At 43.5% G+C, this 17,403-nt stretch overlaps 1 protein-coding gene across 4 annotated transcripts in view; it reads left to right on the forward strand.

Moving 5' to 3' along the window:
* The window catches only part of ppm1ba (protein phosphatase, Mg2+/Mn2+ dependent, 1Ba), a 34,987-nt gene extending 19,355 nt beyond the window's left edge, over positions 1–15,632 (forward strand). For 2 of the 4 annotated variants that reach the window (XM_010888771.5, XM_020046524.3), the window contains exons 2-7: positions 5,063–5,920; positions 6,096–6,213; positions 8,735–8,846; positions 9,262–9,319; positions 9,645–9,707; positions 13,029–15,632. In XM_010888771.5, the coding sequence (XP_010887073.1) occupies positions 5,078–5,920; positions 6,096–6,213; positions 8,735–8,846; positions 9,262–9,319; positions 9,645–9,707; positions 13,029–13,058 (1,224 nt within the window). In that variant the 5' untranslated portion in view covers positions 5,063–5,077 and the 3' untranslated portion in view covers positions 13,059–15,632. Of the gene's footprint in view, positions 1–5,062; positions 5,921–6,095; positions 6,214–8,734; positions 8,847–9,261; positions 9,320–9,644; positions 9,708–12,688; positions 12,706–13,028 lie in introns of all 4 variants that reach the window. The other 2 variants (XM_010888772.5, XM_010888773.5) reach the window with 2 other exon arrangements.
* The last annotated feature ends 1,771 nt before the right edge of the window (positions 15,633–17,403 follow it).

The raw sequence follows: 17,403 nt of genomic DNA on the forward strand, positions 1-17,403 counted from the left end.
ACCATTAAGCGTTGTGTTGAACTAAGGAAAGTTTCTTAAGTTTACCTCCACCACAAATAGCATCTATGAACGGTATGGCTTTTGCCACTTGCTGTTTTAAGAGCTTATTAGCCAGTAATAGACTAATAGCTATTTCATTTCATGACACAACATTTGTTTTTCTTTCATTCGTGAATGACTGATGCAATAACAATCAATATAGGTGATAACTGACTTTTCCGTCAAGTGAGAAGACGAGAGAATCGTGGACACCCCTAGTTTTTTACTGCCCAAGGGGTTGTGATCTAGCCTTATATTACCTCAAAAAGCATGCACGGATGCATAGCTTGAAAATCCACTAGAAATAGTCGCAATATAAAACCTTAAAGTTTTATTTTTGGTTTACTATAAAGTTGCTAATAAAGGTTGCAGCTAGCAAAGTTTTTGTCTGTCCGGAACAAATCCTAATGCATTATTTTTTTAAAATGTGACGAGGCTCGAACGCGGGTCGCCTTGTTTGTCAGTCCGCGTCTCAAACTGCTACGCTGTTTAACAAGAGTCACTTAGTCACATTCGCTGTTCTTGGCAGGCTCCGCTTACGTGGTCCGGCAGAAATACTTCAATCACAGTGCAACAAAGAAACCGCGATCAGGTCAAAAAGAACTTGCAGTGTGACAACTATGAAATAATTGTTACAGGCCTAAGGTTCACCCGTGAATACCTTCCAAAGCCGCTGATGATTCTGTGGATGTTTGTCCACAAACGGTTACCTCCCACTGATTGTGGATGGACATCTCCTTAGCTACCTTGCTTTGTAGTAGTCCGCCTTATGCATATGAGCCTTCATTCAATCAACAAGAAAAAGGCTTTTGTTCAAGTTGACCTTCCACCGCTTTTCTGTAATAGGTGGAAGGTCCAGCAAATAGTAAATGTGTCTTCTAGTTGTTTATAGGAGAGGCTGACTTTGTACTGGTTGCTCTTCTCCCTTTTATCCCTGTGCTGAAAACGGGACAAGCAGGAGTAAAGCTCTGGCCACAACCAAACACCTTTGGCCTGCAGTGACAGCAGGTCACCAATGACTGGCCTGGCCACTCACCATGGCAATCTCTTTCTCGCTTTCTCTCTCGCGCTCTGTCCAAAGTCACATTCAGGTGTGTTGTGACAACATATCTGGGCTAAATACAGAACGCCCCAACGGCTGGACAACTAGAACGGGAATATGAATCAGACCGCTCCTAGGAATGAGTGAATGATGAGGCCACTTACCAGACCGGTAAGATGGCCTAACGCTTATCTGCCGAGAGCTCTTAACACGTCTTAACGCCATTTTGTTTTCAGATAGGACAGATCAGCTACCATCCACCCTGTTAACCCCTTATACTCTTGAGAACTAGCCAATGGATAGAGAAGCAAGTATTTATCTTAAATTGCATGAGCACTGTCCCGTATGGGCAGTGCCATCCAAATGACTTAAAGGAAGTATTTAGTGATTTAGTGAAATATGTATTTTTTCTCTTCACCTAGCTTTAATTAATAACATACTTTGGACTGGTCCGTTGGTCTTTATGCTGGTTTGGGCCCAGTTTTCTCTGCCCAGCTACCTTAACAGTATCTGAATTTGTAGACTATAGCAGTACCTCATTTTGAATTTGCTTTAATGTTTTGGACAAAAGACCATTGGACATCGTCGGAAGAGTACTGAAGAATGTTATCTTCGGGTTGTGGGTCGACATTAACATTTCCAGGTCTCTACCCCCCCACAACACACTGTAAAGCCATTGATGTTAAACACGGTCCTCTCCTCACTGCTCTCCATAGTGGCCTGAGATATCCATAGACAGTCAACAGACTATGATTATGAATAGAGCAGCTTTAAGCTCATTTGGCTGAACCTGACCGTTAATAACATTAGACCCAGGCACAAATAGACTTGGTTGTGAACTAGCCTTTCTTACAGATTTCTGTTGCCGGTGGTAGGCTAGAATGAACACTGTCCGTCAATTTGCAGGAGTGTGATGTGAAGGACTGTTACACACTTGTTTTTGTTACATTTTTGTAATATTTTAGCTACATTCAACCACATTCAGTGATAAAGGTAACCCAATTTTACAAGTCACAAAATTAATGCAATTGTGTGACTTGTCATGCCAAAGCTACTGGAATTTACTCTGGACAGATAATTCAAAGGTGCTGTTTGTCTGGCTGCCAGGTGCCATGTTTGGCCAAAACAAAACACTGCCTTTGAAGAACCTCATACCCACTGTACAGTATGGAGGTGGTGGCTTAATGTTTTGGGGCTGCTTTGCTGCATCATTGCCTGTCCAACTTGCCATTATTGAGTAAAACATAAATTCAGTATTCCACCAGAGAATTCTTGAGAAGAATGTGAGGTCATCAAAAAGCTGAACCAACATTGGGCCAAAGCACACATGCAAAGCTAAAACAGAATGTCTCAAAATGAAGAAATGGTGAGTTATAGAATGGCCAAGCCCAAATTGAATTGCTGTGGGGGGACTTGAAGCAGGATGTGCATGCAAGTCAATTTACTTTACCTAAACTTTGGTCATTTCCAGCAGAAATCCATAGTTTGTTTGCACTTCCTTTCAATTAATCTGTTTTACAACTATTTATTCTGTTTATTCTCTCTCATTAGGACAAATAAATGTATAGATTTATTATAGACCTTGATGCTGGATCACAAAATAGTAGCATGCATCTAAGCTATGACTATACCAACCAGTCACATTTTAAAACTAAATTTAAAACAATAAGCCTCTGCAGCCCTGCAATGATCCATGACCATCCAACATTGGAAAGGAGAGAGGGGGGAAACACATTGGGCCCCATGTGACATGTGGTGCTGCTTTGGTGCTCTGCTTTTTCTACAACCTACATTGTTCTCTAGCATTAGGTTAATGTACCACAGGCCATTTGGCAGGTTGCCATAGGCAGAGACTGGGGAATTTGTCAGGATCAAAATAAATATGAAAGTTGCGAAGCCCAGGTAAACATTTTGGTAAACCTTCCTCAGTCTTCTAAAGAGCTAATTCTGGAGGTTTTTGTTTTTATGTTTGTATTTTTATAATTGATACAAATTTTTAAATAAGTATGCCTTAGTCAGACCAGAGTGTATTTCAAACGTGTTGGGAAGGTTTCTGGATGGTGAAGTCCCAGTCTAGAGCAATATTTGAATGAGCTTCTTTGCTATGGGAGGTCTAGTGTTTTTATTTTATCCCTATAAAAATGCTTGCTGGTTCTTTTGGCTTCCTGACTTCCAATATCGGTCATAGCAAATCAAGGTAAATCTGAGGGCTGGTTATTTTTATGTGTGTGGGTGTGTGTGTGTGTGTGTGTGTTTGGTCTAACTATACTCATGGGGACCAAATGTCCCCATGAGTAAAGTAAAACCAGAAAATATTTAACTCATGGGGGACCTTTTTCTGGCTCAGGGTTTAGGGTCAAACTTACAATTCATTTTATAGTTATAATTGGGGTTTCTTTAAGGTCCAGGCATTGTTGGTTAAGTTTAGGGTTAAGGTTAGGCATTACATCTAGGTAAAGTTTAGGCATAAATATTACTTTATTGAGGTTAAGGTTAATGTTAGGGTTGGGTTTAGGGTTAAGGTTAGGGCAAGGGAGCATGCAATTTCTATTCATGAGGATAGCCATACGTGTGTGTGTGTGTGTGGCCGTGCCCCTCATACACACACCACTATAAATAACACATGGTTTTGGTTACACTCCATACTGCTATTCTGCTACACCTTGACCCAGTGGGGACGAGACACGACGACTCCTCAACAACCAGAGGATGGACCCCCCCCTCCTCAGAGCCGTGTGCCCAGACATAGGGAGAATGCTACGGAGCTATTCACACCGGGACGCGTTTTGGTTGGGCACAAAGTACCAAGTTAGCAGAATCGTATTGAAAATGAGCGACAGCTGCAAGCCCCGTTCGCAGCCTGTCCACCATCAACACTAAGGTTGACATTTTCCTAAGTGCAAATGCAAGGTGCTAAGGTCAAGGTTTACCATAAACCCCGTAATCTGGCAGTGCTATTTATCGCTCTCCCTTGCAGAGCTTTAGGAGATATGTCATGTGAGTGCATGGGAAGTTTAATCTGTGTTACATCGAGCACTAATGGAGTCTGTGTCTGTTCCACTATCCAACCACACACCCACTCAGTCACCCAGACAGCCTGCCAGCCAACTAACAGAAAATACAGATTATTACACTATACTGTATAAGGTCATCTGCAGTTAAAGTTTTCTAGTTCTTTTTGAAGTCTGTGTCAGTAGGATTTGACACACTGGTCTCCCCTGTCACCCTCACCATCTTGTGTGGCGTCTCCCTTTGAAGCGGCTGTAATACTCTCAGAGCTAAAAAGAAGCATTCTCTGACATTTCAGACGTCTCTGCGCTGAATGCAGTCTGGTATCCAAGCCAATGTCTCAGTGTTTTTTCATCCCATTGTGTGGGTGTTTGTTATTGTTCTGAAGATGCCATCTCCATAGACAGCGCAGCAGATGCATTGTGGGAGGCGTCAGGAAACAAACCCTGTGTTGACTGCTATATTAGTTTTCTAGTCTGTTTCAATTATAGTTGGACTTAACTTTTGTTAACACGTTGAATACGATCTGTAGGCTTTTCAGCTGCTCTGTTATGATAGGCCGGGGTTGGAAACCTAATTCCTGGAGAGACACAGGTTATAAGGACCACAATGGGAACTCATTGGTTTTTGTGTTTGTATCCTCAATAGTTTGTGATATGTATCTCTGTTGACAGATTTAATATTTAGTGTTGTAGTAAATGTATAAGCAGGATGTTGATTTAACTGACTTGGAAGGCCAGGTTGGTAGAATTTGGTAAATCACCGGACAGAAAATTTTGCCGACTTTGAGAATTCAACACACAGGGTTCAAGGTTGTTGAAATCCAGATCCTGCATAACCCATACTTCTCCGGGAACAGAGTTTTCCTATCCCCGGGAATGTTTGATTATGTTTTCTTATTGGCAAAAGCAGTCTTCTTCCTTCTCATTTGCTCTCTTCTCATCTACACCCCCACCCTCCTTGGGTCCCCAGGCACTGGCCTAAGCCATGGGGGCGTTCCTGGACAAGCCCAAGACTGAGAAGCACAACGCCCATGGCGAGGGCAACGGCCTCCGCTACGGCCTGAGCAGCATGCAGGGCTGGCGGGTGGAGATGGAGGACGCCCACACGGCCACGGTGGGCCTCCCCCACGGCCTGGACGACTGGTCCTTCTTCGCGGTATACGACGGCCACGCCGGCTCGCGCGTCGCCAACTATGCCTCCAAACACCTGCTGGAGCACATCATCGCCCACAGCATGGGGCCCCCGGGCCCGGAGGGCCTCAACCCAGCCCCGGCCGTGGAGACCGTCAAGACGGGGATCCGTGCCGGCTTCCTGAAGATCGACGAGCACATGAGGAGCTTCACTGACCTGCGCAACGGTATGGACCGCAGCGGCTCGACGGCCGTGGGGGTGCTGCTCTCGCCGGAGCACCTCTACTTCATCAACTGCGGTGACTCGCGGGCCGTCCTGTACCGCAACGCCCACGTGTGCTTCTCCACCCTGGACCACAAGCCGTGCAACCCGCGGGAGAAGGAGCGCATCCAAAACGCCGGTGGCTCGGTGATGATCCAGAGGGTCAATGGATCGCTGGCCGTGTCGCGGGCCCTCGGGGACTACGACTACAAGTGTGTGGACGGGAAGGGTGCCACCGAGCAGCTGGTGTCCCCGGAGCCGGAGGTGTTCGAAATCCCGAGGGCGCCGGAGGATGAGTTCGTGGTTCTAGCCTGCGACGGCATCTGGGACGTGATGAGCAACGAGGAGCTTTGTGAGTTTGTCAAGTCCCGTCTGGAGGTGTCCCACGACCTTGAGAAGGTCTGTAACCAGGTGCTGGACACCTGCCTGCACAAGGTACAGTGGCTAAATGGTGGTTGTCTGTATTTTCTGTCTGGTTGGTTTAGCACCTGTATTGCAGTTAAAGGAAGTTAATATGCAAGCTTCATTTCTCTTGTTAGTGTCAGAGTTAACAGAGCCTAGCTCCAACACATGCATAATGACTCTCTCTCCCTTGCGCCTCACTTTGCAGGGAAGTCGGGATAACATGAGTGTTGTGTTGGTCTGCTTGCCAAACTGCCCTAAAGTGTCAGAGGAGGCGGTAAAAAAAGATGCGGAGCTCGATCAGTTCCTGGAGACACGCGTGGAAGGTGAGAAGCTGTATTCATGACTCTCTTCCCCTTGCATCCTGTTTTCTTCACCCAGACTCATGGCCCATTCTATATTACCCTTTTATTCAACTGTGTACCCCCCCCCCCCCCCCATTAAGGCTTTTTATAAATGTTGATTTAAATGAATCTCTAAGGTTTTGACGATAAGATGGATGGGGGCGTCAGAACATTGTCAATAAGCTATGTTGAGCAGGTTAGTTATGGAAAATAGGAGATCTACCATGAGCTGTCCTGCTGGCCGGTCACTGTACTTCAATGTTTCCTGCTGCCAGTTCCTGCCTGCGCTGGTCAGATTCAGTATTAAAACAGAATGATTCGACCTTCTAAGGGACCCCTGACATTTCCCATTTGTTGCCCCAGCCCTGAACAGCCACACCTGATTAAATAATCAAGGTGCTTGATGATGCCCTGTCAGCCTAGTCAGCTGTGCCAACTCTGGAACAGATCAGACAGCTAGGCTGTGGGACCGTGCAGGCGTATTCACATAATGACATCAGGTCCTGAAGATAATGCTGGTCATGTTTGATGGGCTGGAATGGAGGCTCCTTGGCCTTTTCCATGGCAATACTGTTTACATTCCTGTTAGGGAGCGTTTCTCCTTTGCCAAGATCATCCATCCACTTGACATCCCCGCAGAAATTGTTCCATGCTGCATTTCTATTTTAGTGGGGCCTTAATTTAAGGGAACGGTTTATCACATTAGGATTTGTTTGAGTTATAGAATTGTCTGCTGATGATATTGATATGAAGAAATATAATAAAACTGCCCTTGATTTTAGAATTATTTTCCATCAATCAGAGAAATCCAGAGTACTGGGGAGATGTGAACAGAGAAAACAGAAAGGCTAAAGTTACGCTGCAGGATTTTTTAAATGATCAGTTGGTGTGTGTTTGAGGGTGTTAATTTATAACATTACATTACAAATACTCTGGATAATTAATTGGAGGATGGTACATGTTTAATCTGGACACCCCTGAGTTGGTGCAAACTGAAGCTGACTGTGAGCACTGTCTTATTCTTAACTGCTGACGATGTTGATAACATGCGGTCTGATTGGACGGCAGATGACCGGGCAGAGCAAGGACATGATATTATTATGATGCAATCCGGGGTCAATTATAAAGGAGCCTTAGCCGATGCAGGGCAGGACAACCCCCTCTGTTAATGTAAAGCTGTTATGCCTCATCAGTTGGCCGGACGGCGGGAACGCCTTCGCCACTTACCCATGTGTCATCACGGTCAATCTGGGCAGCCCAGGGATCACAGAGGGCAGAAATGCGAACACGGTTTCCTCTTCTACGTTATACTTTCCTGTGTGATTGTGCCCTGCTGAAAGGGGCCCAGGTAGACTTGATTATGGTGTTTTGAGGTCCAGTAGGCCTATCAGCTGTCACCAAAGCAGGTTCAAGTCCTGATCCACTTTTCCATTCCACATTCCCCCTCTGACGGCTGTCTGCCCCTCCCTTCCCCTGCCTCGGTCACGCTTTCCTGCTCCTCAACCTGTTTACAGCTCGCTCTCCTCAGTCTTGCCGAGACAGCCAACCAACTCACGGGTCTACTTTCTCTCTTATCCACCTCTGCTCTTTCATTTGACCGTGTCATACCCTGACAAACTGGGGTTTTTCTAAGGTCTCCAGGGGTGATGTAAACTCTTCTCTCTAGCGTTGAAGTACAGTTGGTGCAACGTTAGACCAACATTTGTCTGGGCTCTGGGAGGGCCTGAGGGAGCTGGCCCAGAGCGGAGAGGAATGCTGTCCTGTGGAGAGGAATGTTCTGGCTGAACGTATAACTGGCACCAGGCCTAACCAGTCTGACTGAGCTGCACGGGTGTCCTTCTACTGCCTCTTCTGTCGCCTGCCTGTCTGTCTCATAGTGTTTCTGGTGACTCTTCACTAGACGTTCCATCACAAACTCAAACCTTGCATTGAACTAACGACCAATAGTGGGTATGGGAGAATGTAAACAGCCTATAAGAAAATTACGTTTCTTAAAATGATATATTTAGTTGTTTTTTTTATCAGGACCTCCTATCCAGAGTGAAACTGACAACCCCGGTGTTGGAGGCTTCGTGCTCTGTCAACTGAGCAACGTTTTTTTACCTGTTCTATCTCTGAGTAGATCTATCTATGTTCGGGCCTCTGATGAGATTAGATTTTGTCCTCCAAGCCCACAGGTTTTAGCACCGCTGATCTATCACTTTCTATCTCTGGCTCATGCTCACCAGGCAGGTTTTCCTTTCTTCCTTTTTCCCCTCATAACTCTGACTGTCCTTCCTTTGTCTTGCTTGTCACACATCTCTCCTATCAAACGTATCTCTGCCTTTTTCTCCTGTCTGTAGCAAACACACAGAATGAACTCAGACTCATCTGACAGCAGTTGTGGTTTAATGCAGCAACCTTTTAGCCTTTGAAATAATCTCAATCCCTCTTTTGGTTTTTTCTCTCTGTTTATCTGTCTCTCTGTCTCTTTGTGGTTTCTCTTTGTGATCTCCTCTCTCAGAGATCATTGAGAAGTCAGGGGAGGAGGGTATCCCGGACCTGGTGACAGTCATGAGAAACCTGTCCTCAGAGAGCATCCCCAACCTGCCACCAGGGGGAGGCCTCGCCAGCAAGTAAGAGCCACTTGTAGGATTTACATTACCAGTGTTGACCTGGGTTAGGGCTTCCCTTTCTGTTGAACAGCACACAAAATGTTTAGGCTCAAGTGACACAAAGCGTCTGGGTCGTTTTTTTTCTTTGGGGAGGAGTGATTTACAGAAAGAATACAGGGGTCAGCTCACAGAGTAAGAGATGGATAAACTTGATCAGGTCACAGAGTAAGAGATGGATAAACTTGATTAGGTAGATCTATTATATTAGTAACCTGGATGCTTTACTTATACACCTCCGGACAAAATCAAGAGACTCAAAACGTTCATTTTCAACGTTTTTGGAAAGGAAAGAAAGAGGTGCAGTGGTCTCTTACTTTTTTCCGGAGCTGTAGATTTCTAGGGGTTGTTCACTTTAGTGTGTGTTGTCACCCCTCAGGCGTAGTGTTATTGAAGCAGTGTACAACCGGCTGAACCCCCACAGGGAAGAGGATGGGGTAAGTTCTCAGAATGCTCTTTTGTTCCCACATGTATTCCACAACATGTATTCCCACTAATGTCTATGTACATTCGTCAGCCTGTTTCATATCCATGCCCTGCCTGCAGTACGTTTCCCTTCTCACAACATGACACTGCCTAAGAACCTGGTGCACGAAACATACTACTCAAAGGATGATCTCACATAGTCAACTATTCCTCTGTTTCCGCTTTTTTAATAAGAGACTGCAATTAATTTGCTTAACTGTGAAAAATGTTTTCTTACACCATGGTGAAGGCATTAGAAAGTTGTTTGTTGTGGCCAAATAATACAATTTTCTGTAGATTGGAACCAGCCTGGCAGAAACAGGACAAGCAACGAAAGCCGTCAGGAAACCTCGGGGACAGGTTGATTTTCTTCTGCTTATATCTTTATGCAGTCTTAGAAAGTCCCTACACGGGCTAAGAATCAATAAAAAAAAAACATGCAGCAACAGTAGTTTAGTGCTTCATAGATACCCAGCATTAACCCCAAAGAACAAGCAGTGATTATAAAGGTTGAACAACAGTGGCTATGAAAAACTGTTTCACCCTAGCACAACTACTTGACTTGATGTCCTAATTATTAATCTTAGCAATGATACATTTGTGTCATTAAAAACACAAATCCAACACAATTTAAAATCGGCAAATTCAAGTTTTTAGTAGTAAGTAAATTCCCACAGCCACTGTGTGTTTAGCAAAAAGCAAAGCACAAATAAATAGAATCAACTTATTTACCGCTTTGGTCTTGTTAAACCTGCGGTCCAAACGTGATTTATATATGAAACATTCTTCAGTCATTATTTAATTTACTATTTAGGCATTGACACACAAGGTACAGTGGCGCGAAGACTCAAGTGGAGGCTGAAGTGGCACAGAGATTGTTTCAAATCTGTTCTGCAGCAGCCTACTCTGGTTGGAATATGTATTGTTCAATACCAGACTGTAACATCAATTCCAAAAATTAATCCTTGAAATTGTCAAGACAAGTTGTTTTGCATTATAAAGTTAGTTTGGATGATAATCTCTTCGGCTGGGCTGATGTTTAGAAATCCCTCAGAGTGGAGGGACTGTGGCAGAGCAGGAAGTACTGCCTCATCAGATTTGTGGTCTTTTAGAACGAGGATAAAAACATTTTTATTTAATGGCTCCACCGATCAAGGACAACTGCGATTACGTTTAAGTTGACAAATGTGTGTGTTGTTGGGACCATAAAAACCATTCTGCTCTCTTTCTGGTCAATTGTATGAAACAAATCTTACTGCCCTAGAAAGGTCTCCCCGGGAAGAACTTCCCGGGATGAAGTCACACTACTACAGTCATCCAATAGTGATTCAGATCTACTGTAAACACCTAAAAACCTGTTCATCCATGGGATTATTTTACCAATTCATTTCTAAACTCATACCATATCATTTTTTTTGACAAGCATGCAGTGCAATGATACTGACACACTATCAGTCTTATTCCTAATGATACTGCCAGTTACAAACTACTGTGATAGTATCAGTTCACAGATAACAGATAGTGTCATCAATCAACACCCAGATATTACCCATAATCCTTTGGGTGACTAGTCTATTCCATCCAGCTGCCACAATGCCATGGACTCCGCTGTGATATGTTTATTTCCTCAGTGGTACACATGAGCTTTACGGTAATGTGTGTGATGTTTAAGCCGTGTCACCTGACCTACTTGGACAAATATGGCCTGAGGACCTCCAGAGCGTGCCTGAGTGGCTTCTAGAACTGGATTACCGAATCATTGATTTGTGTGTTTCAGTCTGACAACCCATTGGTTTTCGTGAAATGGCACACATGCTTTTGCGCTCTGTTGTTATGGACGCCGTGTTCTGGGAGCGTGGGTTGAGCTCTTGGACTTGCACATGGATATGTGGAGGTGGCTTGGTTAGCCTTTTGTAAAGAGTTTCCAAGACTTTATCAAGACTGTTTGTCTGTTTAAACCAGCAAACACACAACTGCCCTCTCTATATACAGGTGCTGGTCATAAAATTAGAATATCATCAAAAAGTTGATTTATTTCAGTAATTCCATTCAAAAAGTTACTTTTTTTTGCAATGAATGAATTATATTAATTAATTGTACACAGACTGATATATTTCAAATGTTTATTTCTTTTAATTGTGATGATTATAACTGACAACTAATGAAAATCCCAAATTCAGTATCTCAGAAAATGTGAATATTAAGACAATGTTGGCCAACTGAAAAGTATGAATATGAAAAGTGTGAGCATGTACAGCACTCAATACTTAGTTGGGGCTCCTTTTGCCTGAATTACTGCAGCAATGCGGCGTGGCATGGAGTCGATCAGCCTGTGGCACTGCTCAGGTGTTATGAGAGCCCAGGTTGCACTGATAGTGGCCTTCAGCTCTTCTGCATTGTTGGGTCTGGCGTATCGCATCTTCCTCTTCACAATACCCCATAGATTTTCTATAGGGTTAAGGTCAGGCGAGTTTGCTGGCCAATTAAGAACAGGGATACCATGGTCCTTAAAGCAGGTACTGGTAGCTTTGGCACTGTCTGCAGGTGCCAAGTCCTGTTGGAAAATGAAATCTGCATCTCCATAAAGTTGGTCAGCAGCAGGAAGCATGAAGTACTCTAAAACTTCCTGGTCGACAGCTCCTTTTACCTTGGACCTCAGAAAACACAGATGACATGGCACCCCAAAACATCACTGTCTGTGGAAACTTTACACTGGACTTCAAGCAACGTGGATTCTGTGCCTCACCTCTCTTCCTCCAGACTCTGGGACCTTGATTTCCAAAGGAAATGCAAAATGTACTTTCATCAGAGAACATAACTCAGCAGCAGTCCAGTCCTTTTTGTCTTTAGCCCAGGCGAGATGCTTCTGACGCTGTGTCTTGTTCAAGAGTGGCTTGACACAAGGAATGCGACAGCTGAAACCCATGTCTTGCATACGTCTGTGCGTGGTGGTTCTTGAAGCACTGAGTCTAGCTGCAGTCCACTCTTTGTGAATCTCCCCCACATTTTTGAATGGGTTTTGTTTCACAATCCTCTCCCGGGTGTGGTTTTCCCTATTGCTTGTACACTTTTTTTCTACCACTTTTTGAATGGAATTACTGAAATAAATCAACTTTTTGATGATATTCTATTTTTATGACCAGCACCTGTACTCGTTTCGCTTGCCTCTTACATTGATACTGACATCGTAGATGACAATATAAGACTTCCGTAGCGTAGTGGGACTTGGATGCGTGCGCACACAATCTGGCACCACACACTCTGCTGTACACACTTCATCCACACAGGGTTTGCTGGTGTAGACCTGTAGATTAACTGTGTGTTCACTCTGGTTAATGCAGCCTTCCTGTATCATTTGGTAAGTTGACGACGCACAGATGAATGTGGTGTTCCCATCACCTTAGCTGTAGAATTGTTTTTCTCGTCAGTAGTGTTGCCTTCAGGTAAAATGTTTTGCCATATTCTTGATCTGACTTGACAGCGGCTTTATTTTGGGGATATGCCGGCGGTGATTGGTGATCTGGAGAGTGATCACTACTGGTCTCCTTGGAGTGGAGAGCAGTTGTGTAGGGGAGCATTTTGGATTCATGTCAAGTAAACAACTCCATGTTGTTAGGTATTATGGTTTTTCTGGTCATGCAGTTTCTCACTGTGTATTTTGTCTTACTTTGCCTATTCCAGAATGGAGCAGACCTTGAGGACTCCTGGTAGCTGCCCAGCAGAACCGCCTGTTCCTTATACACAAGACATCTTAACTCACTTTGTCCCTTTTATTTTTCCTGCGATACCAAGAGATCAATTGGACCATAAATGCAGATTTAAAAACTGTCAACACACAACCCAACTAAAACAATTTCAAATCTTTTGTGATTAAAAACAAATTCAAAGGGGAGTTGGAAGAAATACTACCGTGGTAGTGAAAAGAGTTTAAACAGTATATATTAGAGAAATAAAGATCACCCCCATCCCAACCCACCCCCACCCCCCTTCCACCTTCTTTGCTGTTTTGTGGTTGTTGTCTTTTTGTGGACTGATGAAGATATGAGACGATGGCCCTAGTTGGGGCATTTTTTTGGCCGGTCTCTGTACACTCTCTGGTGCCTTTATCCCCAAAGCTGAGGATGGAGGAGATGGCTAACAGCCATTAACTGACCAGGCCCTAAGGCCCCCCTGGGCCCTGCTTCCAGACACAAGGGGCCCTGCCGGGGACCGCCACTGACTCTTCTTTTGGCCTGTGGCTGCGTGGCCAGACTTTGCCACTGGGACTTCAGATTGAAAAAGGCGAACGTGGACAGGTGTGGCTAGCTGCATTCTAAGGCATTACTTCTTTCAGAAGGGTTGGGAGACTAACTGCATTTTTGCAACTTTTCCTTTCCTTTTCTCTTCAACCAACAAAATAGCCCACTGAGAGACAGCTGACCCTTGCATTGACAGACTGCCTCAACAAGCATTTCACGTGTGTGTCTCCATAAGCTTTCTAGCCTGCTGTTGTTCATGACAAATTGAAAATATATATAAAACCCGTATATATTTTTGATTTATGCTAAACACAAGAGAGAGATGTCATCCAAGGTGTCAGATATGGTCTACTGTGTCTGTCAACATGAGGAAGTTGCCGGCCTGGTTTCGGGGTGAAGCAGAGATCTTAACTGTCACAGGGTATGAAGTATGATGTGATGTGATATTTACACACGTGCACAAACCAGCCGCCCCAGGACTCTTGAGGTTATGGGCTAAAGGGATTCTAACAGCCCGCCAAAGCCTCACTACTAATTTCTTCTTTTTTGCACCTCTTACTCATTTAGCCTGTTTTCTGTCCTTCCTTCCTTCCTTCCTTCCAGTCTCCCTAAAATGCAGATAAACTCTTGCTTCAACTTGCCTTTTATTTGACTTTTTGCGGGGGGGGAGGTAATATTGTATAAAATGTGTGGTTTTTCTTTATTTTTTTGTTTAGAGATTTCTAGGCAATTATGAGTTCACCTTTGTATTTTCATTTTCAAATGCTGTTTAATAGTGTAATATGCCTGTTGTTTCACCGCATTCTCTACATTTCTATAGAAATTGGTTGTATGAAAAAAACCAAAACATTAAATGTGTTGAAATAAGAAGTCTGAGGGTGATTTGCCATGCCAGCGAGCGGAGCAGGGCTGAGGGAGGGGTGCTGGCTCTTTGTCTGGGCTTCTGACCTAGCAACAATTATCTGGTACACAAGCTTTGGGTGCCATGTGATGATTAGGTACTTGAATGTTGTGTGTGGTTCTATTTTTGCAATAACATTGATTTTCATGAGATTATTGATATTTTTGGGTTGATATACAATTATTATTATTTTTTTTTAGATGTGCATGTATTGTGTTGGAGGTGAGGGGGTATGTGGGGTAGGATCGGGGGGTACACCCGATCAATGGGTATATATTAAGCTATAGCAGACACTGGGTTTAGGGGGTGGTCGGCTGCTTTGAATGTAATTCACCTTCGCACTCCACTGCACAGGCTGAGCGGGGCTGGGTACGGGCTCGGGAGGCGTTCTTCCCCTGGTTATTTGATGACAGGCTGAGTGGGGCTGGGTACAGGCTCGGGATGCGTTCTTCCCCTGCTTATTTGATGGAAGGCTGTGCGGGGCTGGGTACGGGCTCGGGAGACCTTCCTTCCCTGGTTATTTGATGACCGGCTGTGCGGGGCTGGGTACGGGCTTGGGGAGGCCTTCTTCCCTGGTTATTTGATGACAGGTGTTAACTCTCGTGTTTGGTTTTTGTTTCATTGGAATATAAAGTTCCAGGTGGGGTTGTATAAATACCATGTTTTTTCTCCCTCAACTTCCTCTCCAACTGTAGCAATTTGCCAGGCCGCCCCCTGTCACTACTAGCTATAAAGATTGAAAAACATGACTGATCCCTATGTTTTGGGGGCTGGAAATTAACTTTGTGATTTAGTGCCCACGTCGTACATCCTGATTTACCTTTTTTGTATATCTCCAAGTATTGATATATATATAGAATGATAATTTCCACCTTTTATTTATTCCTGATTTTAGCCTTTTTAATGAGAAGTGCTGTATTTGAGAATAATGACATGATTATGATGTGTGTAGGTGTGGCTGGTTTAGCCCCGCCCCCTCTGCAGGGTCACCAGAGTGACGAGGGTCATGAAGGGTTCAGGGGTTGATCCTGGGTTTTCACCATACCTCCACCTTGTACTGATAGTTCCCAGTATGATATTGTGATGTTTCAGACCATACCGTGAACATAATATTCAATAAAGGATGGATACATTTAGATGCCATTACTATGCTCTCTGTGTTAACTTTCAATCCACCCACACACACATGTATTTTGTACTGTTAATGAGGATATGTTGATTGCCTTTAAAAACTCCAACTTGTACTAATTGTAACCCTAAATGATATCCTAACCTTAATCTAATATTTAACCTTAATCTCACATGTAAATTTAGATCTCCACAACTTCATAGATTTTTCAACATTTCCGAGTGATAAATGTTTTACAAACATGACAAAATGAAGACAAACGGCACTGAAAGTGTATGTATGCTCGAGTGGTGAATTTTCAGTCGATATTCAGATGATAAACGGTTTCCTCAGACTGAACATCAAAAATGTCTATCATAATGTTTTAAACAGAAAACAAGCATAAATCTAGACTGTTTGTTTTCAATACACAATGGTGATCATTTAAAAATGCATTCTGGGTCTTTGTGTAATGCTGTTGACCCACAACGGGTCCCAGACAATGTTGTACTATGTTCAGATATGTGCCCTCTGATCCACAACCACTCACTTTCCAACCTGGAAAGTGCTAATTGTCAAACCTCTTGAAGCTGACAGAAATGTACTGGTAACCAGCAATCAACCTAGTATGACCTCTACAGCTGGGTTTGTAATTGAACATCAAAGCAACAGTCCTTCTCCATGTGGTTTGTTATTTTGTCCACCCTTTGTTTATAATGTCATGGCAACACAAATAAGACATTTTCCATCTACGGATTCAACATGAGCATCACTACTTTTAGTGTAGTGAAGTGGGAAAAAGTCTTCCAATCGGCTGATCCTTCCTGATGACCCAGTGGAAGGCACGTCAAACATCTGAATGTTAAACCAGGTCACCTGGAAAGATAAAGTTTGAATTCACAGCTACTTTACTGCCTTGAATGGCAGATGATTTTAATGGCGAAGTCATTGCCCTTACAGACCCATAAATGACAAGAGTACAGTGCTGATTGACAGTATGTGATCCGCTTGTGCAATAATAGACCTTTTTTAGTGTTCACCTTGAAATCCTTATTTAATCAGAACAAGTATTTTTTTATCTGACATAGCAGGTTTATAGTTACCAAGTACATATATTGTTTTAGAGGAAATCATGCATGTAGAAGAAAAATACAATTAAAAAGGAATTAGTGCAAAAATAGGTGAAACCCAAGCAGCGTTGGTTCAATCGAGTAGGTAAATACATTCAGGAGAGTAAATGATTGGGTCCCAAATGAACCAATGAAAGAAGGGATCTGTAAGAAAATGTTTGGGTGAGACTGATAAACAGAGACAAAAAATTTGGCATTTTGGTGTTACCCATACAGGCGAATGTAAAACACACAATGCATAAAGGAAAGGAGATCTCAGAGGACATCAGTCTGTGACAAGCTATACAACCATCTCATAAAGATTAAAGCTCAATCAGTCCACTGTGAGGCAAATCATTTACAAATAGAGAGCATTTAACATGACAGCAACTTGGCCTAGAAGTGGACACCCTTGCAGAATATCTATTAACAGCCATAGTGTTTCCTCTTCTGGACCTGGTTAACTGCATATCATCAGAGAAATCATGAATTCTGAGGTATACTACAGGATTCTTGAACAGAATGTCAGGACATCAGTGAAGGAGCTGAAACTGGGCCATGGATGGATCTTCCAACGAAACAACCCAAAGCATTCAACCAAATCTATCTGAGTGGCTTGAATCAAGATGGTCTTGCAGGACTTGAAGCGGGCAGTTCACACCATACACCCCTGACAACTAATTATATTGGATGAGTTCTG

Source organism: Esox lucius, chromosome 5 (assembly GCF_011004845.1).
Source record: "Esox lucius isolate fEsoLuc1 chromosome 5, fEsoLuc1.pri, whole genome shotgun sequence".
Classification (NCBI taxonomy): domain Eukaryota; kingdom Metazoa; phylum Chordata; class Actinopteri; order Esociformes; family Esocidae; genus Esox; species Esox lucius.